General features: G+C 37.6%; 1 protein-coding gene across 5 annotated transcripts; it reads right to left on the minus strand.

Annotated features, from left to right (window-relative positions):
* Window positions 1–42: 42 nt before the first annotated feature.
* PSEN1 (presenilin 1) lies at window positions 43–25,404 on the minus strand. 5 transcript variants are annotated; one of them, XM_072930043.1, is made up of 13 exons: window positions 25,279–25,355; window positions 24,717–24,880; window positions 22,658–22,801; window positions 20,940–20,978; window positions 17,825–18,081; window positions 16,346–16,487; window positions 12,709–12,776; window positions 10,886–11,106; window positions 8,947–9,045; window positions 7,580–7,663; window positions 6,574–6,747; window positions 4,487–4,605; window positions 43–4,182 (listed from the first exon to the last, which is right to left on the minus strand). In XM_072930043.1, the coding sequence occupies exons 3-13, from the start codon at window positions 22,739–22,741 to the stop codon at window positions 4,027–4,029; spliced, it is 1,443 nt and encodes a 480-aa protein (XP_072786144.1). In that variant the 5' UTR covers window positions 22,742–22,801; window positions 24,717–24,880; window positions 25,279–25,355; the 3' UTR covers window positions 43–4,026. The 5 variants fall into 5 exon arrangements, with proteins under 5 accessions (XP_072786144.1, XP_072786145.1, XP_002200426.3 ...); XM_072930044.1 differs by having other exon boundaries at window positions 20,940–21,064; window positions 25,279–25,352; XM_002200390.7 differs by lacking the exon at window positions 24,717–24,880 and having other exon boundaries at window positions 25,279–25,404.
* Window positions 25,405–25,464: the final 60 nt, after the last annotated feature.

The following is a 25,464-nucleotide window of genomic DNA, read 5'->3' on the forward strand; positions in this document are numbered from 1 at the left end:
TTAAGTGTTGGCTTTAAAACAATGTAGTAAAGGCAAGATGAATCATGATCCATGCAACTTTTATTTTAATAATTAGACAATTACAGGAAAATTTGCATTAATCTATCAAAACCATATCTTATCAAGAACCGGAAAGGTGTTTAAAAAAACATTCACATTTAATTCAGGTTATGTACAAACCAGTGTCTATAAAAAAGAAAACAGCAAATGCTTTGAGTGTAAAAGAATTCCATTCTAGTTCATGTGTCAACATTTCCAATGACCAAGTTACCACTGAGATTCAATCACAGCGCAGACATGCTCCACAGTCTAATCACTTGTTTGAACAGTATTGTCAGAAGTAATTTTTGAAATAAAATGTTTTGATAAGTTTTGTTGAACAGTACCATGAACCCAAAATTAAATTCTGCATATTTAATCCTTGACCACACTAATGGCAGAAGAGTTGTCATCTACAGATGCAGAGTCCATGAATCTGTATCTCTGTAGGCACAGATATATATCTGTATATCTGAGAAGCATCAGCCTTCCATGCCTGAAATAGCCTGTGTCTGCTTCGTACATTGAGGAGATCAGCTGCTTTTAGTGGAACACAGCCCTTGATTTTTTTGCCTCAAAGAAGTCATCATCTACCCATCCAGAACTATCGTGAATGTGTTGCAGTATCACATTCTTACACCTTCAGGATGCACCTCAAACAGATGACACTTGAATCTGAGTGTGACCATAATAGCCACACACAGGTACAACAGCACCCTAAGCCTTTGCTCTAAAATCAGCTTCCAGGGGTCTCTTTCTTTGCCCTGGATTAAATCCCCCCTTAGAAAGGGGAAAAAAAAGGAGACAAATGGAAGTGCCTGGATCTTAGGAAAACTATTATGTCTTCTCATTTATATATTGAATTGAATCTTAGCCAAAGAAGGAGACCTATTGATGTAAGCTGAATGGGGAGAGAAAGCTAATGTAATAACCAATTTCGAAGTATGAACACTGGAACAGCCACACAACGGCTACAAGTCAATCTGCCTGAGCACAGAAGGGATGAATCTACTCAGGTTACAGCATAACTCTTTCAGAGCTACAGCCTAATATGCTGTCATTGACATACTAATTTAATAATAATGGAAACTCTCTCAAAAATGCAGACTACTTATGAGAAATCCTTCAGTTACAACAATCTAACCCCGGTGAATCCTCAAATTAGATTGGTGTTTCAATACAAAGAAAAGTGACACAACCTTCACACTTGTGAAGGTTGTTGTGAGCAACAACCCAAATGCAAACAAAACCTATTGGCAACTGAACCTTATTTGGACCTCTGTTCTGAGATAATCCTTAGCTGCAAGATTTCATCTGAAACATAAGCTACCACGATTTGGCCTGAGAGGGCACATCTAGAAAATTTCCTCTGGTTTTTGAAGGTGTATCTAAGACCTGGTAATAAGCAGTATACTTTAACATATCGCTTCTTGTAAAAGCAATTTCCCTTCTAAACTTATTTTGAGATTGAAACACAAACTTAAACAGCTTCTTTAAATACAAATTTTATAGTCTCCACCACTGTAGCTCTACACTAGCTCAGAAATTAACACTTCAGAATAACAGAAGCAGCTCTAGGAAGTGGAAGACTGGCAGTTTAGTGTCGGAAGGTTCTGAGCTCTTCCTTGGGTTGCACATCTAACACCCATTCAAGTATATGAAAAGGCTTTTGTACATTTCCACATATTCTAAAGCAACTGTTAATGGAGCTAATGCTCCCCTGGTGCATAGTGAAGCCAAAAAAGAAGTAAGAGAGATGACTTCTGCTTTTAAGTAACAACCCTTAACTGAGAGCCAGCTCAGATACACAAATGCCAGCAATGCTAACTCCTAGCAAACCAGTTCTATGCAATAGAACTATAACTGGGATGCCCAATAAAACACATGAGGGAATTTTTTTAGATGTAATGCTCAGGAAAGGAACAAGTTACAATGGTATAAAAACAACTCAAAATCTTGTTACACCCCACCCCAAACACAAAAAACGACAACAGAAATCCCTAAAACCCTCACCAACCAACCTGTTTTAAGTCAGACTTAATTGCAACAAAATATGGAACAGTAATTTAAGCTAGAAAACACAAACAAGTTTGACTTGAAAAGTCATTGTAAGCAATTTTGATATAGTTGGTTTATTAATGCTATTCACAATGAATCAGCACACAAATGAGATGATACTTTAGATGAGACAAGACAATGTATTTTATGAAAATATAAATGCTAACATTACAGTTAACAAGTCATACTGGAAAAGACATAAATTACTGAGGACAATCAAAGAAAGCCTTTCTTGGTTTTAAAGCAAATTTACACATTAGTCTTTCTTTACTTGGGCAATGGTTGGTGAGCATCTCTGATGTTTCAGTCCTATAAATCTATAGGCACTGAAACAAAACCCCAGGAAAAAAAGGTAAAAGGAGCTAATGTTAGGATTTTGACAGTTTCTCTACTTTGCAAGAACTCCAGTATCAAGATGCAAGTAAAATAGAATGCCCATCCACTCCCTATGGCTCCCAAGAAAAAACATTACTTGTACACAGTAAGAATTTATGGTAAAACCAAATTCATTTCACCCGTCTTGTTTCCAAGCAATTATTCATAAATGAGCTCTTTCAAATGAAGAAGAAATCAGAGTTTAGCAATTTTAAGGTTTGAACAGACTCTTCTTATAAGAAGTTCAAAATCTCCTATCTTCTCTTCAGTTATATTGAATTAACCTTCATTTTGCCAATCACCAGTTCCTCACAAGAGAGATAATTAAAGTGGAGAGGTTCACGAATTTTGCTCCTTGGTGACATTAAGCAATCTCTCACCTAACTTAAGCATCCTCACCAATAAAGATACTGCACAAAAAAAAAGCCTTGCCAGCCTGAGGTGTTAAGACAGCTGAGTGACCAATACTTGAGTCAACAGAACTCTAAACCACGTTTTAGATGACCAAGAATTTCAGTGATGCAATAAAAGAGCTCCTAATAGCACTTTGATCTCTAGAGCTGGCAAGCTAAACTCCATCTGGGATTGCTGCAAATGCCTACTTATTTCATAAGAATGCCAACAGAAGGAACATCCACCAGTGATGCAGTCCGTGCTGTTAGTGACCATTTTCAAACATGGAGTTTGAAATGGTGTTCTAGCAAAATGATTTGCAAGAGCACAAAGAGTAAGTCCCGAAACTGCTTTTTTAATGTAGTTTATTAACCTTTTAGAATTAAGATCCAAATTAGGACCTTATGATCCTCTACTGCCAAATAATTCAGTCCAAGCAGCTAAATAAAGAAGAGCAGGTGTACAGAAGGTGCACTCCATGCTTGAGAATGCAAGGTATTAAAACTGAGAAGAGGCTCTAGTTCCAGTGTGGGAAAAGAAAAAAAGTTTTAGATTTACTAAACCAAACACACTCAGGCACAGAGGCTATGAAGTCATGGAGCACTCTTAGAGTGACAGTATTTTCTCCCTTTGTTGAATTGCTACAAAGTCCTTTCCCATTACACAGGTGGGATTCCACTGCCAAAATATCACTGCTGAAGAAGTCCAGATTGGGCTCTCTCTCTTCAAGTGGTTACAGGGACAAGTTCCATGTGATTTGTCAGCTTCCTCTGTTAATACCAAGGAAGTCCCGAGCACCCTCAGTGCTGTGAAAACAATCAGCCTGTGGTAAGAGATCGCATTGCTGGTGGAAGCATTAGCAATTTTCACACAGGTGGTTCTTACCAGAGATATGTATATCAGATGACCTCTGACATAACAGCACCTGGCTTAGACTGGCTGTGAGGAAGAAGCCACTTTCACACAGAAAAATTCATATGGTGCCCAGTGCAGCAGTTGTCCCAGGAAAAAACACAAACCAAAAACCACCATCAGAAGAAGTTGCAACGATTCTGCCTTGGAATCTTGAGAATTTAACTTCAGTCTTGCTTGAGAACTGAGGGAAAACCATTTTTCCTCCTCCCAGATTTGCTACAGATATCCATTTCAGCATTATGTCTGCTAGATATAAAATTGATGGAATGCTAGCTGGTCCATAAATGGTTGCACCAAGTTATCTGTAGCAAAGTAAAAAACTAGCCCAAAGGTTATGGAGATTGGAAGAGCTGGTAAGGCCTTCTTAAAGATGGCAAGCAGCAGAAGTGTAAGGCACAAACCCTGAGGATAAGAAAAAAAAACAAAACACAAATACATAGGGAGAAATTAGGGAACTCTGATAAGCAAAAAATTAGATAAAATATACATATATATAAATACTAATGCTACAGGTTATGTTTCATGTCTTCCTAAACTAAAGGCTTTAGTGACAGATGTACAGCCAATGAAAATCACACCTAAAGTCCTCACCAATTTTCAGTCTGGTCACCCAATAAACAAGACCAAAGACAAAATGCAGCAGTTACAACTTTGTCCTTGATAAACATTAGAAACTATCCCTACTATAATTTTACATTATACTCACAATTAATATGGCTACAAAACATGCTAAAGTTGTATTCCAGTCACCACTTGCTGTTGCAGAGGCTTTGCCAACGAGGACACTGTAGAAAATGAAGTCTCCTAAACCAAGCTTTACTCCTCCTGCAAAGTGAATGTATGGCAGTATCAGGTATCTGTCTACTAATATTACATGTCAGTAATTATTGAGGAATAATACATATTTACATTAACTATTAACAAGACTTGCTAAAATAACATTTATTTTCAAAATTAGTACCACTCCTGAATCAAGTGATAAACTCCTGTGAAACAAGATGGCTTAGAAACACTACACTACTCAATTAATTCACCCTTTAATTAGAATTTCCCTATACTACTATTTTCCTGAGTGCAGTATATACAAACTGAGATATCTGTAATTTTATTTGTGGAGGGTATCCACTTTTGGTTATCTTGTCATATTCAACAGTAATTCCTTTAAACTGGCTGAGAGGGGGGAAAAATAAAGCCCTTGCACAAGATATATTATTTGCCAGTTAGAAACCTATAAGCTGCAAAATATTCCACTGCTTTCCCAATTTTCCTGGAGAATTCTTATGCAGGTAGTTCTTAAAAGCATTTGTGTGTAAGTACAGAGCATATCACAGTGGCAAAAATTCAAGATACTTAGTCCAAGATGTGAGACTTAGGAAAATTCATTCTCTATTATTTTTTTATATAGCAATTACCACTTTAGTAACAACTTTGGAAGCACAATACTCAATTATTTCTGCAAGCACTGTAAAATTTCCTGAATGCTAGTTCACATTCTGAGCTTTTAGTCCAAAATGTTAATTAAGAAAGGCCAGTATCAGGTGACCAGCTGTTTTCATTTGGCCTACTAATTACTTTTCCACCTCACTACAGTCCAGTCCAACATTTGTTTTGGAGTTCTAAGAGAAACTAAGAACATCAAAACATAGGTGGATTCTGATTAATTATGAAGGCAGGGGGAGAGGGGAAAGGAAAAATAAAATAGGGAGAAAAAGCATAAAAGAAAAAAGGCAATCCTACTCTCTTTTAACAGGCCTCCAATAAAATGCCTAGAACAGTGCATTACTGAAAAGCTCTTAAGCACTAAAACACCCTTAAACTGCTGAAACAGACCTTGGATGCTCCACACTTATAGTAAACTAATGCTGGCTGACAAGTCTGACTGTATCATTACTACTCACTGCAGGAATACAGGAAGGAGAAAGCTGGCCAGACAAGAGTTTTAGTTAAGAATTTAATTGAAATAGACACTTTGCTAAAATTTTTGCATCTTAATGTTATTTTTTAAGCCCTGGAAATGAAAAAGGATTTGAAGCATGCAGCATTTGGACTTTTTTAGTAAGTAAATTTTAAGACTGTTCCTCAAGTAGAAGTCTCTGTATTTTTAAACAGAGGAGCACCTGATCTTCAGAGGAAGCAGCTGCACCTGCTAAACTATGGCAGTATCACTTAACAGGCACACCCTAATTTATTTAGAGCTTTGCATTTCTAATAGCAGCTTGAACTCCAACTGGAAATCATGAGTCTGTTAAAACAGGTATCTGAGTACTGGTATCGTACACTTTTCAAAGATATTTCACCTTAGCAAGATACTGGAGAAAACTAAGCAAGCCCATGGCATTCTGCATTAATTTCAGTCTCCAATCAGGTTTTAAACATTGCTTCCTACCAAGTGGATTACAGCAGTTTAATTTAACAGAATAAAAAACCTGTTAATGACTCCATTTACAGGGCCTAAAATCCAAAAGAGGTGATACACAGCAGAACACTGCATGAAAAAGACAAAGGCTAATGCAACTGACCATGCAATGGTCTGAAAACAGCTTGTGCAACAAAAGTTTTGAGTCTATGCATCAAACTAAAGAGCAATTTGGCCAATATTACTCACCCCTGCAACAAAATGAAATGCTATCAAAAAGCAACACCCTTATTCCTATGAGGCATATCAGTATTCATCACAAGCAAGTGCATCTCTTCAGCTTGCTAATACCTCACAGAATCCTACATCTGTGCACTCAGGATGCCTAACTAACTTCAGATTTAGTAAGCTTTTCAGACATAGTAGTCCACACTCACGTTCTTCAGGGTCTTCACTTGTTTGAGAGTTACTGGGTAGAGCCTGAACAGCAGCACGCGACTCAGGTGTTGATTCAATGGGTCCTATTCTGTTGTCCCTTTGTTGCTGCCATTCCTGACTAAAGCCACCATCATCTGCTTCAGCATCTTCATTCTGGGTCCGGCTTGCCGGAGCTCAAAGGAAGAAAGGCATTTAAGACTCCTCCAAAAATGTGCCTTCTAGAACATGAAAGTCTCTCCACATATAAGACCACAGAAGATCGAGATAGAAAGTATTTCATAATACTTAGCAACATCTAACACTGGCACAGACAATCACAATACATCCTCTTAGGATTTTAATATTTACTTAAACATTCAGGAGTCAAACATATACTCTGCAATCACAGCACCTATGTGTTGCTCTCAAGTCCTTGTATTCAGGAATACATCCACATGAAAGTGGAAGTTCTGTGGTGACCTAACAAAGATCACACTTTAAGGAATAAACTATCATGCAATATTTAATTAGCTTCTTTAGTTGCCATTGACAGCTTAATTTCCCAGTAAAACGGAAAACTTTACTGAAAGTTACATATACATGGATGCCTTCAAGCATGTTAAGTTCAGAAACTGCACTCTGCTTCAGTAACACATATAGATAAACTCCATGTTTTAAACACCATCTGCACAGCCAAAAGGGCTAGGCATATTTGTGTCCAACACAAATATAAATTAATTGGTATTATACTGTATCATCCCAGTCTGACAAGCAGTTGAGCTCAGTTAATAGTTTTATATTGAGTCATTTCAACACCAGCATCCCAGATCCCAGAAAAATGAATACAAGAACATCAACTGCACAATAAGTAAACAATTTTTCAAGTCTTTACAGATCCATTATTCTTAATTAGACTCCATGTTTTCACTCTTCTACAGCACCCAGGACTCTTAAAAAACTAAAAGACAAGTATCCATAAACATGTATTCCAGTACAGTGACAGAAGTTTGTCAAAGCAAAGCTCACCTTGTTTATCAAAAGTGGAGTTTTTGGACTTCCGTTGGGCTTCTGGATCTTCCTCAGCCATGTTCACAAGCCATATCATTGTTGCTATCAAAGAAATCCAAACCACAACACTATAGCTAATTGTATCTTCAGATGTATGAAATTCTGAGACAGTGTTAGCATCAATCCATTATTTCTCATTTTTCATGTTTTTTTTTTGGATAAAGCTATCTTTTCCAACAGGCAATTTTACTCTCCTTAAAGCACAATAATATCTCGAACACAGTCAGTACCAGCAACAACACATTTAAAAAAACTGGTGAATAAAATACCATTTCTACTAGATTTTGAAAAAAAATGGTAACAGTTGTTGCCAGACAAATTACTTCTACATATAAGGCTCATCCTGAAAATCAACTTCTTTTTATTTCGTTAATCAGTTCTTTTATCTGCAAGTAAAAAGGTCCCTAAACACTGTTACAGAGTTATGTCAATTCAAAGGCAGTATCTACATCAAAGTTAATTGTTCTCTGCCTTCACCATCACAAAAAATCCTCCAATCTGGAGGTAATCAAATGTTACATATAAAAGGTATATTTTAATTCAAGCTCTCAGTGTTAACCTCTTCTCTCACAAAGCAGAGTAACAGGCAGCTATGCCACATTTTACTGAAGCTGTGCAAGTGTGACAGATAAAGAAAATCCTCCCCTTTCTCCACTGTAAGCTTGTCCCTGAAGTGGTCAGTCTGCACCACACTTCCTGCTTCCATATACAGGCCTGTCTGGAGCACCAGTAGCAAAATGACTTACGATTAGCCTCTTTCACTGTTATCCACATGACTATGAGTAGCAACATGGAACTTCAGAAACAATGGAATCATGTACTAATTGATACACAGGTCACAACAGCAACTTTAATTCAATAGGTTATTTTTCACAACTGCAGAGAAAAACAATTTACCAAAAAGGACAAGCCACTGAGAAAACAGTAACACAAACAAACCTCTTTCTAGTAATTTCTCACATTTCTTATACTAAGACACAGGTTATTTAAGGACCAAAAGCTGGTAAATATTTTCTGGAAACAATTGCCCCCTTTGAACAGGCTTAATTCACAGCCTAGGGACATAGTACTTTATTCAAAACAAGGTCTGTTACCATTCTTCCTGTTTGTATTTAGGAACAAAACATGCTGGTTCTTATCTTGAAATGTTTCAGTCAGATGATGTTCCACATTTTTCAGTCAACAGTGAAACAAAAACTGTGACCCAAGTGAACAGATCAAGAATTCAACTGAAAAGCATCTTAATTAAAACCCAGAAAAATGAGAAAGATTGCTCAGATGAGTGAGTGATTGCAGGCTTAAAGAATTTAACAAAATGTACTTACAGGAGTAAATAAGTGCTGGAAACAGAGTTTCATTTCTCTCTTGAGCTGTTTCAACTAACATACGAAGAGGACCTTTAGGACACAGGACAGCAATCAAATCTGAATGGAAAAGCAAACAGATCTTACATCCCTGCAGACATAGTTACGTTTCTTTTCTATAACACTTGGAGAGATTTGATGTGAGAAAATGCACCCTGAATGAAGATTTCAGACAGCCATTGGCCACAATTCAGTATCCTACAGCAATGCTTTTTAATATTCTCAGTTAAGCAACCTATTTTACATATTACTGTAATATGCATACAAATTTTAAAACATTATATTCCTCACTTCAGATATTATGCAACTGCAAATGTACCATGCCTATATGTTGACCTGTGAATAATTCAAGAAAGCTACTCTTCAATTACCATCTTGGAAATACCCAAGCTTGCCTTCTACCAGGAAATCTTTTTGTAATCTAAGTTTAATGCTAAAAGAAATTTTAAGACAATAGGTGACGCTTACTTAATTGCTGTGAAACAGGCATATTGGGATAGAGAGCTCCAACACGGCTACTGCCTTTTGCACTTTGTCCATTCACAATACGTCTTTAAATTAATTTGAAACTCAATCTGACACTGAAAGGAACAGCTGACTTGTCAGGAGCTGTGTGCTGCTCAGAGCAGGGCTTCTGCACCTGAGCCAACTGCCCCAGCACCACTGCTGGTCCCACTCAAGTAAAAAAATGGAGTTGCAGGCTTTGAAAACTCACATCCCCTGTACTCAAAACAACTACATCATGGTCTTGGAACTCAATCTTGAGTAATTTCAATTTGCTATCACCGAATAAAGGCTGAATGCTTGGAGCACTCAGATTTGTTCCAGTTGTATGAAGGGTGGAAATGGGGCTGGGGGATGGGAAGTTTTTCTTAATGTGCTTTGTGATTCATGAGCATATACACAAGGGATAATTTTCCTCTCCCTGCAGAAAGAGGACACTTAAGGAGTACACTGATGTATCAGAGCTAATCAAATCTTATCAACCCCTCCACTTACATCTGGACACATTCTCAATCTTTATCATGATCAGTGATGTTGAGAGCACACATTCAGCACACTTACACACTTCCAAAAAAATTCAAATTAAGAGCACATCTTCACTTGGCTGTAATGTTTTAATTATGTCTAAGTAACTGAATTTTAGTCTTGCCTGGAAATTAAGGGGTATTTAGGATACAGTGATCTTCTTACCAAGTGCTCAGTGCCCCCTAAAGCTTTATGGAAAAACTACATCTAGGTTTCTCTCAGCCATTATTCTGAAAAAAAGCAGTATTTGACAACTACAATGAATAAAAGGGAAAAAAAAAAGCCAGTTAAGCAGATCTCACAACCACATCCTTTTAAATATAAAATTACTTTGACCAATGCAAACTGTTCTTAATCCTTCCTTCTTTCTCACTATATTATCAGGCATGGATCAAGTTGCTGTTTCTATGTCCACAAATTTGAACGATTCACAGGTTGGGCAAATCCTTATTTGCATGGGACTGTACAGAAACAACAAGCTCCTAAATTCTGAATGTACAAGGGATTCTAAAGATTCCTGGGGAAAATGAGAAGCTGAAAGTTCTCCACCTCCATAAAAAGGATCATAATGTGTCTCTCTCATCTTCTCCTCTCTTGAATTACTTCAGCTCTCCTTCTCAAAGAATCCAGAGAGCCCAGCAAACAAGGAGGGAGATAAGATCATACAGTAATACAAAGTCTTCAGCTGGAGGGAACTGATCTCAGTTTAGGACCATTATCTTATTTATGAAGTCTGTAATCAATTTATCTGGTACTTTGGATGATACACACACACTTCTTTTTTAAGGTCTAGTCAGATAAGTGGAAAAGTCAGGGAATAAAAGAAATTCCCACCACAGGGCCTGCTACTGTGCCTTGCTCCCGAACTTACCATACACTGAAATGACAGCCAGGATAAGCCATGCAGTCCATTCAGGAAGGTACTTAATGAACACCAAGGCCATGAGAGCACTTATCATAATGAGATATGCCTGCTGGAGCCGAAGAGGACCCTTCCAATGGATACAGATCATTCCCACAACACCAAAGTTCCAGATCATGAGTGCCACCGTAATGTAGTCCATGGCAACATTATATGTCTTAAAAACCTCACTAAAAAAAAGGAAAACAATATAGATGGCATTTGCTTGAAACAATGGAAACAAATTACAGATACAGACTTCAGAATACCTTTTTAAAATTTTTCATATTCAATGTAGTGGCATGAATGTAAAATTCTTTCTCCAATTAGTTCTCAACTATTCTTCACAATAGAATTAATTTTGCCAGTATTTGCTTCTCACCAACTCTTTTGCTTTTTCAAAAATTTTCGTTAAGGTTTTATTTCTTTCTCAATAAAAGCAGAAGCTGACAGGAAAGACTATTACTACAAAATCAGTTGTTTTGATTATGCTCATAACTTTTAAAAATCAGAATAATCAGACTTGTGAGGTTGTAATGGATCTTTAAATGGATGCAAAGATCTCTCTCTACTAACATGCTGCCTGTGGAATGATTTGATAACTTTAAAGATACATGTTTATTCTATTATTCCCCATAAACACTGAAGTAAAAAGCTTTACTTTTGGATGAACCATGTCCTTGTCACATAAAATACTATAAACTAATTAAGAACCTCAATAAGTAAAACCAAAATCGACAAATGCCAGTGACAGGTGATTTCCGCTGACTCAGGGAAGAAATGGCTGTGAAGGCTTTTTGCAGAATCTGCTACTGTCAACTCATCAAGCCACTAAGAACCCTATAATTTGCATAATACTTTCCTCCAGGAAACTTGTTCTCTGCAGCTGTCAGCTGACCCTTGAGATGTACAGTGTTAACAGGATGACCCTTACTGTCATCATGCATAATTGGTCTACAAGCTCCCTCACTGTCCGAATCTCTGGCAAAAGGAAGCCAATACTGCTGTAAGGCAGGAGGGACAGATGAAGGAATTGCCTTGTCTTTCAAAAGCCATTGTTAGGGTTAGAGAAACTACTGACCACAAAAGGCATCACAGATCACTTTTAGCAAAAATCGGTGACTGAAGGGAAGCCCACATTCTCCTTCCAAAGACCAAATTAAATAAGATTCTTCAAAGAAAAGTGCTTGTCATCAAGTGGCATAAAAACTATATATAGCATATAATGATTTCATGACATAACTCTAGTTACAAACCCTGAGGAGGCTGCTTATTTTAGACAATACTGAGTATTTTGGCCGAATTTTCTTGATGTCTGGACAAGAGCATGCTTCAAAATTTGAGACAAAAAGCACTGAATATATTTTGGTGAGATAGTAGTTTTTTTCAGTTACTCTACCACTTCCATGCAAACAGCCTTTGCATATACAGCTAACAATAAAAGCCATGATGTAAACAAGCGCACTTGAGTCATATGTCAATGAAAAATTAAGTTATCAGAAGACATATCATCAGAAAAAGCTCCTCCCAAGATATACTTATTCTGATAAGCAAGATGTGTTTATTCTGGTGATGCATGTGATGGACAGCTTCTGTACCTAATCAGATGCATTACAAACCTATGAATCACTCTTTCTTTTATGTGCACTCTATCAGCCTATACAAAATGAAAAATTTTATTGCAATAGGTTGCTCACCATCATTCCCCTTAAGATTCGAGGCCTAGTTCTAAAATAAATACATACATAAAGTGATACATGAAAAATAGCATATTAATAGTTTAGTTCACTTACCCCAGGTAGATGAATGAGAAAAAGAAAAGCAGCAAAAGAGAAGAAATGATAAGCCAACCATGGATCACCTGGAGAAGAAGATATCAATACGATGTTTTTAAAATTGTTATTTTAAATTTAGCATATATTAAAATGCTTTTAAGGTTATTTTTCCTTTTGTTTAAAGCAAGAAAATGATTTAAGGTAGCTCCCACTTTGATTGGTGCTACATTCATGTTTAGCCTATGCACACTAGTGCATTTCACTTTACACTTATGAATTTTAAGTGCTTTGTGAAATTTCAGTAGCTCTTTAGCTTGATTGAAAACTACTGTTTGCCTATTTTTAGACCATTTTGATACCAGTGGCATTATAACATAGCAGAATCATCTGGCATGAACACAGATGGAAAACATTATTCACTTCTGTGCTGCTCTGATTTCAAATCATTTTCAGAATGTAGTTATAGAATTAAATGCTAGAACCCAGAAAAACCTTCAGTACTTATTTGTTGAAATGTCATTGGAATGACTATATAAAGATTTTGATATTCTCTATCAGTTATCTACAGACATAACCCATAATTTTGTAAATTTGATACAATTCAATAAAGAACAGTTCAGTGCTGTACTCAGCAGGGGCACTCAAAGATTTAAACCTGGAAATGATAGGAACTAAAGCTTTGCACTGACGGAAGTGCACTCTTCTGGTATTTATTGTGCAAAGTGAAAAAAACCATGACTGAAGACCTCTTCAACTCCAGTAATGCCTTAACATCTCTTAACTGAGAATGAACATTATATTTGTCAAAGTCCCAGCACAAAATCTCTTTTATAAAAACTGACCCAGTAGACAACCTGTCAGAAGCAATAATCTAGAAATCAAAACTACATAAGGAATCCTGCTTTCCACAGACACAATTAGTGGAAAATTAACTGGCTAAATTTGCTATATATATACACCAGACTAAAGTATTCAGAAGCAGTTAAAAAAATATGCTATCTCTCTGTCCTCTTCCTAAAGATGTGTAGTAGAACACATATTATGTTCTTAAAATATTTAGAAAAAATTAATTTAAAAGTAAAGTGCATATGCACAAAGACTAAAGGAATCACACTTATGTGATGCAACCATGACTTTCTGACAAATTAAGAATCCAGCCATTACAGCTAGTACTTTAGTACATTGAGTCTAATGATGCATTTTAAAAATTTTTGGCCATTTTTGAAGCAGGCACTCTCTTCCTTCACACTGCTTCTCCAAAGAGGTTTAAATTTAACTTTCAACTTAATAAAGCCTGTCATTTAACCTCCTAGTCTAACAGACTGGCTTTTACTAGTATGTTCTCAAAAAGACCTGAGAAATTCCCTCATGCAGTAAGCATGGTGCCTGTAAAGATGCTACAGGAAAACTGCCAAAGTATCTGTCTCAGCATTTCAAACTTTTACCACTCACAGCAAGTGGGAGAAAGAACCTTTCAAAGGTGAGTATCAGTATATATTGATTCAAACAGAACCAAATTTTCGAACAACTTGTAAAGCTACTAAGCAGGGACCTAAAAAGAATGATTTTATTCCTCTGTAAAATCAGTTGAAACTACCTTAAGAAAACAGCAAAGAAAGCTCTTTAGTGACTTCTACCTGTAGTTTTTGTATTTGTAATATAAGCTCTTAAACTCCTATCACATAAGAAAATAAAGTGAATAGTAATGTTTCATCCTAGAAAAGTTGTGAATGCTGACAGTGTCAAACACCAAGGCCATAGTCCAGCAAACTTCTACACACACCTTGCATAACTACTGTCAACAGAGATAGAGGAGGTAGTTTCAAGAGTTGACCCAAGTTGGTATTTTACACACAGATATCTGCTTTATACTCAGTATACATCTCATTTACTATAGCATTTTCCAGATCACTGGTCTCTTTTCTTACAAGTGACTTTTCCAGAGCACTACTAAGTTTTGCTCGCTGTTTTCCTAGCAGGGTACCACAACAGCTTTTTTGCCTTCTCATTAAAGAACTTTCATTCGTTATTTAACAACAACTTTGATGCTAATTGATTGCTCGTACAAATTTGGCTTTACCTGCTACAGCTTGAATAAATATTAAGGATGCAGGATGCAGAGAATTAAAATGAGCTACAGCAGTCAGACTTTGTTTAGGCAGAGTGAAATAATGAAGAATGCAAAGAACAATAAATTAAAAATAAAAAGCTAATCAAATACAATCCCCTTCAAAGATGCTGTTTCTGGTTAGATTGAGGAGCTAGAATCAGGATCATGCTTAACGTATTACTTACAAGACAAACACAGGAAACTAACAATAGTGAAGCTGAAGCAGTATTTCCTTTCTTCGAAAGAGTTTTCAGATCAAAATCTTGTGAGGATAAGCAAATTATCAGTACCAGATGAAGACCTAATGTTCTTTCATTATAAATTCCATTCCCCATAATCTGGACTACAATCTACAGATAGAACTGCTTGTAAAATAGAACTCAATTGCAGGTAACTACATTTCTGTATTTCTATGCATTCTGATATAGCAGCATAGAAATACTCTGACAGGAAATTTAAAAATAAGTTAATCATTTAGCATAAAATATAACCACAGGAAATCTATGGTATGTAATAATTGTAATTTTTATTAAAACAATTTTTTTTGTAAGGAAAATGTGCTGTGCTTTAAAAGGTTAAGAAGCAAACCAGAAATTTGAAAAGCTTAGTAAAAACTAGCTGTTGCCTTCAGCATCTGAGGAGAACCAAGTGGCTACTAAGGAACTTAGTAGAAGCACAGTATTTGACTTCATTAGAAAGAAGAGAATTGTCAGTTTAGCAAGAACACTTTGTCAGTTCAGATGTAACACCACACTATGATAAAAGTGAAGGTCCATATATTAAAAGTTAGTATTCCACAATGTATACAGAATCAGGCAAAAATCATTTCCCCTGTCATTCTACAGATAATTTGTAAAGGGGTTTCACCCACAGACATAAAGACCAAAACCACTGTTCCCTCTGGAAAACAAAATTAAGTAAAGCAAACCTTTGAATCCACAATGTGTTTTACAACTGATTCAAGGTCTTGACTGTATACTGTGAAGTTTTATTAGGTTAAGCCTTATCAAATGGATCATTAAGACCAAAACAAAACAGGAATTTTCATGGACAGCTCCTCCCATGCAAGTGGCACTGCAATTAATTATGCTAAGCCTGGACTTGCCTAGGTGACATCATTACAAGATTGAACCCTTTCACAAAGAGCCTTACATAAAGTCTCTGTGTTTGCCATACGAATACTGCCTGGTGGGTACAGCCACACACATTGATGGGAGACATCTCTATTGGGGACAGACAGGGAGAGGGGGGGCCCACAGAATAGGACCGTCTGTCCTTTGTATATCTTGACTACAGAAAGATTTGAGTGCATGAAAATTTCAAAAGAATAGAAGCAATGTCACCCTATTTCTGACAGAACAGATGGCAGTGATAGCACTGGGCCTTTGCCCTGCTTTGTGCCAAATGAACAGAAGCAACAAAATTGAAACTGTGAATTAAATCACCAGTTCTGCTACTTTTACTCACTCATCCTTGATAAGCCTTCATTTTGTTCCATTCTCTAAATAATCTGTACTAACAGATAAAACTAGCATAACTGCTTACCTTGTAGCACCTGTATTTGTAAAGCACAACCAGGAGGATGGTCATGACAATGATAACGCTGATCATGATGGCTGCATTAAGAATAGAATTCAGGGCTCTCTGTCCTACTGTCTCTGTGTCTTCTGTGAAAGGAGTGTAGATGCTACAAAAACAAAAAGTCAACTGAAATAACACTGAATGATTCTGGTATGTGAGGCCAGTATCAAACAAAACTTCAGTAATCTTTCAAGTCAGAGCTGTAAAAGCACATCTACTTTCTACTAAGGCAAAACTTGAAAGGTGGCATAGTATCATATTAGGCAAACTTGAATTCCTTAGAAGACCTGCCTTTCCTGCATTCTTAGATCACTACAGTTTTCTGCTTTGTAAAGCAGATAAAGCTCACAGCTGCCCAGAATTTGATATGGCTACTCCGATGCTGCGTGTCATTACGACTCTCCCACGGTACCACTCATGTGCTGCCCAGTGCAGCTGGAATTTCACTATGGATTCACCATGAAAGAGGCTCCCCTGTGATTTCAACAACACAATGTATGGGCTCAACTCACTTTTTCGTAAAGAAATACAATCTCCTGGGGCAACTGCTTCATTGTGGGGTGGGAAGGAGAGACAGAGAGAAAACACTTATCATACAACAAAATAAAATCTTCAATCAACGAAGATCTAAAATGAAGAACTTTGTGTTTCATTGAAACATTTTATGACACGCTTATATAATACAAACATTTCAAAGCCAAACACTCTTTGAATCATTTTGTCTGCATGTATTCACAGTGGAACATTTAGACTGATCTTTAAGGTCTATTCCAACCCTTTATTATTCTGTGATTCTATGACTTGCTGCAGTTTCTGACAGGCTCAGTATTCTTCCTTTGCCCCTTTCTCTCAAATCAGCTTTCACAGGAATTTCAGGAATTTAGGGTTTTTTGGCAACATTAATATTTTACCAAAATCCCAAAAACTTCTACAGAAACATCTGCCAGGAAAGTTTCTATAACTTCACCAGAAGTGAACCACTTGAAGTTATATTCCCCTTCCATTTGAATTGCTTTATCAAACAGCATGGGCAAACCAGAACATGGCGTATTTGTTACTTCATTTACACTAGTCGTTTTGTTCCTTCTCCAAAACTCTTGTATTCTAGCATAGTAAAAGGGAAATGGCTTTGGCTCAAGATGAAGTTTATTTTATAAATACCACACAGCATGATAAAGTATTAAAGTGAGGATGAGGTTTGGAATCAAGCAGTAACAACCAAGAGATTATCCCCACTGGTCACCAAACAACAAATGACAACAGTACCACAAAGAGAAGAGTCTTGTTTCTGGAAGGAATAAAACAAAACTATCTTTGGAATGGAGAAGGGGAAAATGGAGGCAAGAGGAAGTTCACTGCTTGAATCAGACTCCAAAAGAATTGGGAGTTTAAAGAAAATTATCTAAGTCCACTAAAAAGATAGGGGAAAGTACTGATACATACAGCTGTCCATCCTTGCGTGTATAAAAGCTGACAGACTTGATAGTTGCAACAACAACCACCATGCAAAGCGTGACAGGCACAAACAGCATAATCACATGTTTTGCCCCATATTTCAGTGTTAGCTCTTCATCTTCTTCTTCATCTTGCTCCACCACCTGCTGAACGTTGCTTTGTGGCTGCCCATTAGTCTCAGACTCAGCATTGTCATTTCTTCTGCGCTCACTATTATCATGGCGACGTCTTTCACTGTTGTCATTCTGCAACACATAAAAATCAGTTTCGTCAGTGACTCTCCACAATCACGTGCTTGTACATTAAGCTAAAGATGACCCTGAGGAGAAAATATGTAAGATAATATTTACTGCCAAGAACACTTGCTACAGCAGGGATTTAAACAGTAGTAATTAATTGCATCACAGTTATTAAAAGAATGGGAGCACAGGGTCATGTTAGAAACATTTACATTAAAAACACCAACAGCCAAAAGTAAGCTGGTTGCATCCAAGAGCCTTCCTTTAAACAGAATTTCAAAAGCTTAATAAAACCATCTTTTTCCCCTGGTTCAAACTACAGCTGGTAAAAGGATGCATGACAGTAGAATGCCTGTAACTTGACAAGAATGAGCGGTATCGACCCTTAAGGATAATGGCAAACAGACATTTAAGATTCCCTCTCATGAAAATCCCAAGAAAATGTTTCCTTCCTTTACTGTGTTACCCCCCCTAGAGTATACTGAGTAGAATATATATTAAAATTAATATAATATATAGTAAAATATATATTAAAAATTTTAATGAGGTATGGTGTTCTCATGTTTTTAGTAAGAATGACACAGAAATGGTGATCAAACTCAGGTTATTCTGTCTTTAGACTGCTATTTGATCCCAAGGTTTCAGCATGGAAAGTTAAGCATGCAGATTTTCTTCTTTCCCAAGGAAACTACTGCCACATCCTTTCACTGATATCGAAGAAATTTCACCACTCTTATCACAAGTATGAAAGAGTTTCCTGTCCTTCCTAATACTGAAACATGAAGAGTGTAACATATGAAACATCAATTGAAACACCAAGACAGTGGTGAACTTCCAATGGAAGCAAAAGCACAAACTGGGAACATCAGCTATTAGGAAATGATCAGGCCTGCACTCCAGGCTCCTGATGTCACAAATAATTTGCACCCTCTTCAAGAAGCACCATGACCAGGGGGCATTCACCTTTTATACATTGTGTGCACATACAGAGAGCACAACAGGAGAGTAATCTATGCTTTATTTTTTCTAGACTACAAAGAAATTAAATGATTACCAGACACTCTAAACAAGCACTAAAAGGTGACAGTTGATATAGACCACTCACTTTTTTAGTGCATTACCATTTGCAAAATCAGTGCTGTTACTGTTCAAATTCAAGAGGTTTAATATAGGAGATAAAAATATTTTTGTTTCCTTACAAAATTAATCATATTTCTTCTGAATTACTTCCTGCAGAACAGTTCTGTTTGACTAAGTGCACTAAAGCAGCATTAGATTAAAGTGTACAATAAACTGAAAGATGATACCTTTTGCAATACCTTTAAAATATCATTCAGTTTTCTTAAAATTGATCTGGACATAAGACAGGGCGCTGAAAATAACCTAATGATTTTTTCCTTAAGTATTCCTCTCGGGTAGTTTTTTCCTTAAATGTGCAATGTTAAAGTCTAGTTACCTGATCTCAGTAGCATTTCCAAACATAACTACTGACTCGTATCTTACTAATTCACTTCAGTTCTCCGATAAATCAATAATAATATTAGAGATTCTCTCTACAGAATTTTCCCAGCCCCATCCTCAGAAAAGACAAGATGGTACGTACACACTCAGAAACTTCTAGTGGGGTTTTTAAAAGCACTTAAGTGATTAAGGAGCACAAGTCCCTGGACTTTGAACTGTAAATAGTGACACTGCTAAAACCCTGGTTGAAGCTTTACAACTTCCCCAACTCATGAAAAAGTTGCTTTTATAAAGCAGTACAAAGTAACAATATGCACCAAATGCTCGGCCTGTTTCTTTCCTTTTTTTGTGGTATCCTCTGGATCAAGCTCAGCAAGGTTTCGAGATCTGTCCTCTAAGAAAATCAGTTTCATTTTTCAATAAGAAAATGGAATGTAAGAGGAGAAAAACATCCAAACTAAAATTATTTAAATTAAACAATTAAAACTAAGATACACCTAGATTTTTAGAGTCATGGTTTTAACCTTAGTTTGAATTTAGTATCATTAATTTCAAATACGTACTGAAAAAGATGCTGGGATCAAAATTATTTCTTACTAAATGAAAAATTTATTATAAATCACTTGGCATTTTGCATAAAGTCTTCACATACAATTATTGAAAGTCAGATAGAAATGGGAATAAGGGAGATTGCAAATAAAGAGATCATGTTTAATTAATCTGAAATGCTGGCTACAACTAAACCTATTTCTGTACAGATTATAGCAGAAATGTAACATTTTTCACTTTGATAGTAAAATACTCCCTTTCTCAGTCTACACCAAGACAACAATAAACTTAACCATCTAAATAAACTGCCTAAGATGATCATAAGTAACAACATACTGGAGATGAACAGAGCCTTGGAACTCTGCACAAGCAGAGCAGACCAAGTACTTAGGTTTCTGCACACTTGCCAAATGTGTTGCTTTTTCTCTGCTTTAATAACAGTCTTGCATGAGGGAGCACTTACCCCATCTCTGGAACAGAAATATATTGAAATAAGTTAAAAATCTACAGCTTCACAGAGCAAAACAAAAACATCCAAAGGAAAAGTTGATCAACTAAGCACACCACTACAAAAACCTGTTATATCAAACAAAGAGAAAACCGGAAGAAATTGGACCAATATGTATAATTTTACTCCCTTCACTAGTCAGGTACAAAGATGCAATCAAAAAAGGCCTTTACATACGAAAACACAGCGTATGAAAACCAGATCAGCATCAAGAGTTACACAAGTTATTCTCTCATTTGCACTTAAGGCTGGAAAATAAGTTGTCCTTTCAGGCTACTAAAGTGTAGCTAAAAGTGACATGCGCGTGCCCCACTGCTTAAAAGAACAAAGTGCACTTATAGCCTACCTGATCAGTATTAAACAGAGCAGAGGCCATGGACTCTTGCTGAAGTGGAAGCAAAGGAACAGATTCTTCACTTTCCTCAGACATAGTTAAAAGTGAAAACTCTGAAGCTAAAAAGTCAGTAACACCTGTTGTAACACCGTAAGCAAATGTAAGTTACTAACTACGCGCTTTCAGGCGAATAAACAATATCAAAAGCAAATGATAGTGTTTTCTTTCCCTATCACGAAAATAGTTAATAGCAAACCCAGACCAATGTCCCTGGACCAAGAGATAAAAACATAACATATTTGATAAGAAGTTTTTAGCTATTAAATCCAGATTTTTCCTTCAGGAGCAGACCATCATGCCTGACAGTGGGTATGGACTTCATCGGTTCTCACATACACCACCAATGTTAAAAGGTCATTATGCAGTGGCAGATAGTGAAGACTGGATTGACTCTTAGTGTGTGACTAGAAGAAGAGATGGCAAATTATAGTATTTAGTGATTTCACATGCTGACTTGCTAGCCACTGAAGCTAGTATACTTGAGCAGGAAAGGACCTTCGTAGGTGTGTACAGAAACAAAGTAGATGTAGAAAGAGGAGCAACATCATTATGACTTAGTATCAAAACAACAGTTACTTAAACATGGAAAGGAAAAGCACAAGTAGCAGTTATTCATCAGTACAGTCAGTGAGAAGAACATAGAACCCTTTGCTGGTAAGGAGCACCACCAAGTTATCTGCAAGGACAGTGAGCCCACAGGTTATTACTGAGGTCTCCTTTTTTAATCTGGCAGAAATGTTCAATACCAGTTAATCTCTCAACTGTTCAAGAGGAAAAGAAACATTTTTAATTCCCTCTGAAGTAAAAGGATAAAGGATGCAGTAGGAGAGTTCTCACTTTTCTGTTTTAATTTTTCAAATGTTTTATATTTTTATTGATATAGCATGGTACTTATCTGAGGATTTTTCAAAATTCTATTTAAACTGCTAATTGTACAGAAGACTTCAAGCAGGAATCGGAACATTCTCTTGAATTACTGCTATAGACATGCCCACAAGTGGCCCAGCCTCACAAAAGCATTTCCTTGCCACAAGGAAACCTGATATTCAAGAGCTATTGCAGGAACAAAGAATAGTGTGACAAGTCTAAGAGCCTGAGCACCACACCCAAGTAGAGCATCTAAACCTGATTTTTCCAAAATACATAGGGTACAATGGTATAGTTTTAGCAACAAGTATGCGCTCAGAATCATATAAGACTTCATGTTTTGAGTTCCTCCTCACCCAAACCCTCAATAACCAGGATAGCACCTCGAAAATTATTCACAAGTAAGACAAGACAGATGTTCTTCCTGCATAGGAACAGTCCTCCAGCAATAGCAGTAACAAAACCCAGACTTCAAGCTCTACCTAGACTAAAATTAACCCTGACTGAGAAACCTGTGAACTAAGCAGACCAAGAGCCCACTAAATACAGTAAATGTCAGTGTTTGATACCAGAGTGTTTGACCCTTTTTTTTAGTCCTTGATGGTTTGGTCACTCCAACAACCAACTTTAAACTGGGAAGGTCTTATTTGTACATAAAAATGAATTTAGAACATCATATATTTTGCAGTATATTTCTTTTGGCACTGCTTATCACCACAATAGTTCAGAAAGATAAAATGAATCCAAACAAACTATTCATCCCCATTTAACTGCTACCAGGTACTAAAATTGTTGTTACATACGGTGTTGCTGAGGTGGGTATCGGGGAAGTTTTCTGTCAGCTGCCCATGCTGAAACTGGGGTAAATGTGCAGACAGCTCTGTCATTGGGACAGTCCTCTGGGAATCACTTATTTCCACACAAAATGGACCTTTCTTCTTGAGATGCTGAAAGGAAAGAGATGTGTAAAAAGCCTTTGTTCTTAACATGAACAGCTTTTCCCTCCCCTCCCTACTACAGTTTCAGGAGTTCACATATAGCAAAGACAACAATTCTGTATTTAACCATGATACCAAACTATCACGTCTACTAAGAGGTCATGTAAGGGATTTTCCAGCAAAAATAAGAGTCTAAGTATTATCAAATTAGTCCATCAGCTACAGAAATCAGTCAGCAACGAACTAATAATATATACAGTTCTTCATTCCTTCTTGTGCAATAAATGAGAAGCATTGCGTACTTGCTCACAGTACAACTTCCATGTTTTATCTCAGCAGAGCACAATTGCTTCAAGTTGTTCTATTTTGGACTGCTGATAAATTTAACAGTACTTTTCAAGGATGACTGTGTTACACTTGACTATTTCAAATCTAGACATATCCTTAACAGTGTGATCTTGCAAGAGTGACCTAGTGCTATGCAAGACAGTATGTCAGCTGAGCCTCAGCAACTAACATGCATTCAGTTCCCTTTATGTACCAGCTACATCTACATGCTACATGTATGTAACAGCTTTATATGTTCTTCCATAAGAAAGTCAGATGAGAAAATTTTCCTATGTGAACTGTATGTTCCATAACAAATGAGGATACGGCAATACAGGGGAAAGAAGTCTGACTGACCTAACTAAATGGGGAAAGAGCCCCATAATTTTAAGAGAAAATGAGCAGGCCTAGACAAATCACAGACTTGGTCACATAAAAAATAAATAACGAATACACCTCAAGGGTGGAGTGCCAGTCCATCCCAAGTGGCTCCTACCCTGTGTGAATTCCAGCACTCACCAGAAATCTTTATAGTAATTTTATTTACTAAAATGGAAGAAACTAAATCCAGGAAACAAAAACAAGAATATTTTTCTGTTGCTTTAGTATACTCAGCTTATGTATTGAGAGATCTTGAAAAACTCTTACAACAGAGGACATCACAAAGCAAAGCCTCTCACTTCTGGCAGCAGCAAGACACAAGTGCTGCAAGACAGCATCATCCTTAAGGAGAGAGCTAAGCCTATTTTCATAAACAGAACAGAAGCTGTTCATCTATTTATGAATAAATATGCACCTAACAAGACCAGGGCACAGTGCTTACTAACTTTTGCAGCTAACTTACTGAAGATCCAATAGGAAGCCACACCAATTTAACAAGTCTACTGGGAGCATGCAAACTGTTTGGAAAAAGAAAGTGAACACAGTATTCACTAAAATAGTTCCATTCCAGATTTGCCATTAAAAATAAGGCATATCTAATTTAAAGTATAATTTAAATGTCAAATTAGATGAAAATGAATATTAATTACATTGCTCCTACTTTTAAAATTTTACTCTAAGTCTTTGGTTGGGCTACAGAATGAAAACAGTGTTGTTTTAAGGCTGCTACTGGTAGTAATTCTAAGTGACAGGACAACCACAATGGAAAAAACTGAAAATTTTCAACGAGATGTGGACTATCAGAATGAGATTTTTCACAAAGCAGCATGTTAAAATTCTAATTAAATTAATAGAGAAAACCAAAATGAAACACCAACCACAAAATCCTACTTATAGACTGGTAAAGAAAGCACAAATCCACCAAACAAAAAAACCTCAGCTACTGATGAGCAGAGAGAATCAGAAGACAGGGAGGAGTAACTAATGGAAGAGTCGCACAAAGTTTGAATGACAGACCTCAAAATTTATGGTTTGTTAAAACAGTTTCTTTTGAAAATGGATTCAGGACATCTTCCCAAACAACTTTATTTTCTATTTCTAAATAAATGAATTTTTTATTTGAAACATAACTATGAACGAATGAAATTTATAAATGAACTGTGCATAAACAGACACAAATTAAAACTTTGCTTGTTTTACCTGAAAAGGGACTCACCAAGACATTTTTTTTTCCTAATGAAGCTGTTAATGTTAAAACAGCCTGTCTAAAAAAGTTTTTCCTTGCTTCCTTTGGCTTTCGTAGGTCAGAACAGGAGTTAGAACTGTCGCTGTCATGCGCTTACATTTAGCCTAACAAACAGAGGCGACACGCCAAGCAAGCTGCTCTCAGAAGAGAAAGCAAAGCAAGCATCGATCAGACAAACGCGGCGCGGTTAACCCGTGCTTTCTCCTTCAAGTGACAGCAAGAAGTAGCTGCCACGGCTCTGGGGGCACCCCCGCCACCCCCGTGCTCAGCCCTGCCTCGGGCCGGGGCAGCGGTCCCAGCCCCTGGGGGCCTCCGCGGCGCTGCGGCTGCGGCTCAGGCCCCGGCCCGACCCCGCTCGGTGTCGGCAGCCGCCCAGGCCCGGCGCTGCGGGCAGCGGCAGGGACCCTCCCCGGCCCGCGGGCGTGTGCCGCAGGGCTCGCCCAAACACCGGGCCCGGCCCGCCCCCGGTGGCACAGCGCGCCCGGCCCCCAGCGCGGCCCGGCGCCCTCGCCCGCCCCGCCGACAGACGGACCTGCACGGCAGCGCTGCCCGCGCTCCGCCACCGCTCCTCGCCGCCCGCAGCCGGCCCCGCTCGCTTCCGGGCCGCGCCCCGCCCCCCGCGCCTCACTTCCGACGGGCGGGGCGGGACCGCGGCCGGCCCCGGTAACCCGGCGAGCCGAGCGCACGGGGGAGCGCCTCGCGGAGAACATGCCCAGAG

Source organism: Taeniopygia guttata, chromosome 5 (assembly GCF_048771995.1).
Source record: "Taeniopygia guttata chromosome 5, bTaeGut7.mat, whole genome shotgun sequence".
In the NCBI taxonomy this organism is placed as follows: Eukaryota; Metazoa; Chordata; class Aves; order Passeriformes; family Estrildidae; genus Taeniopygia; species Taeniopygia guttata.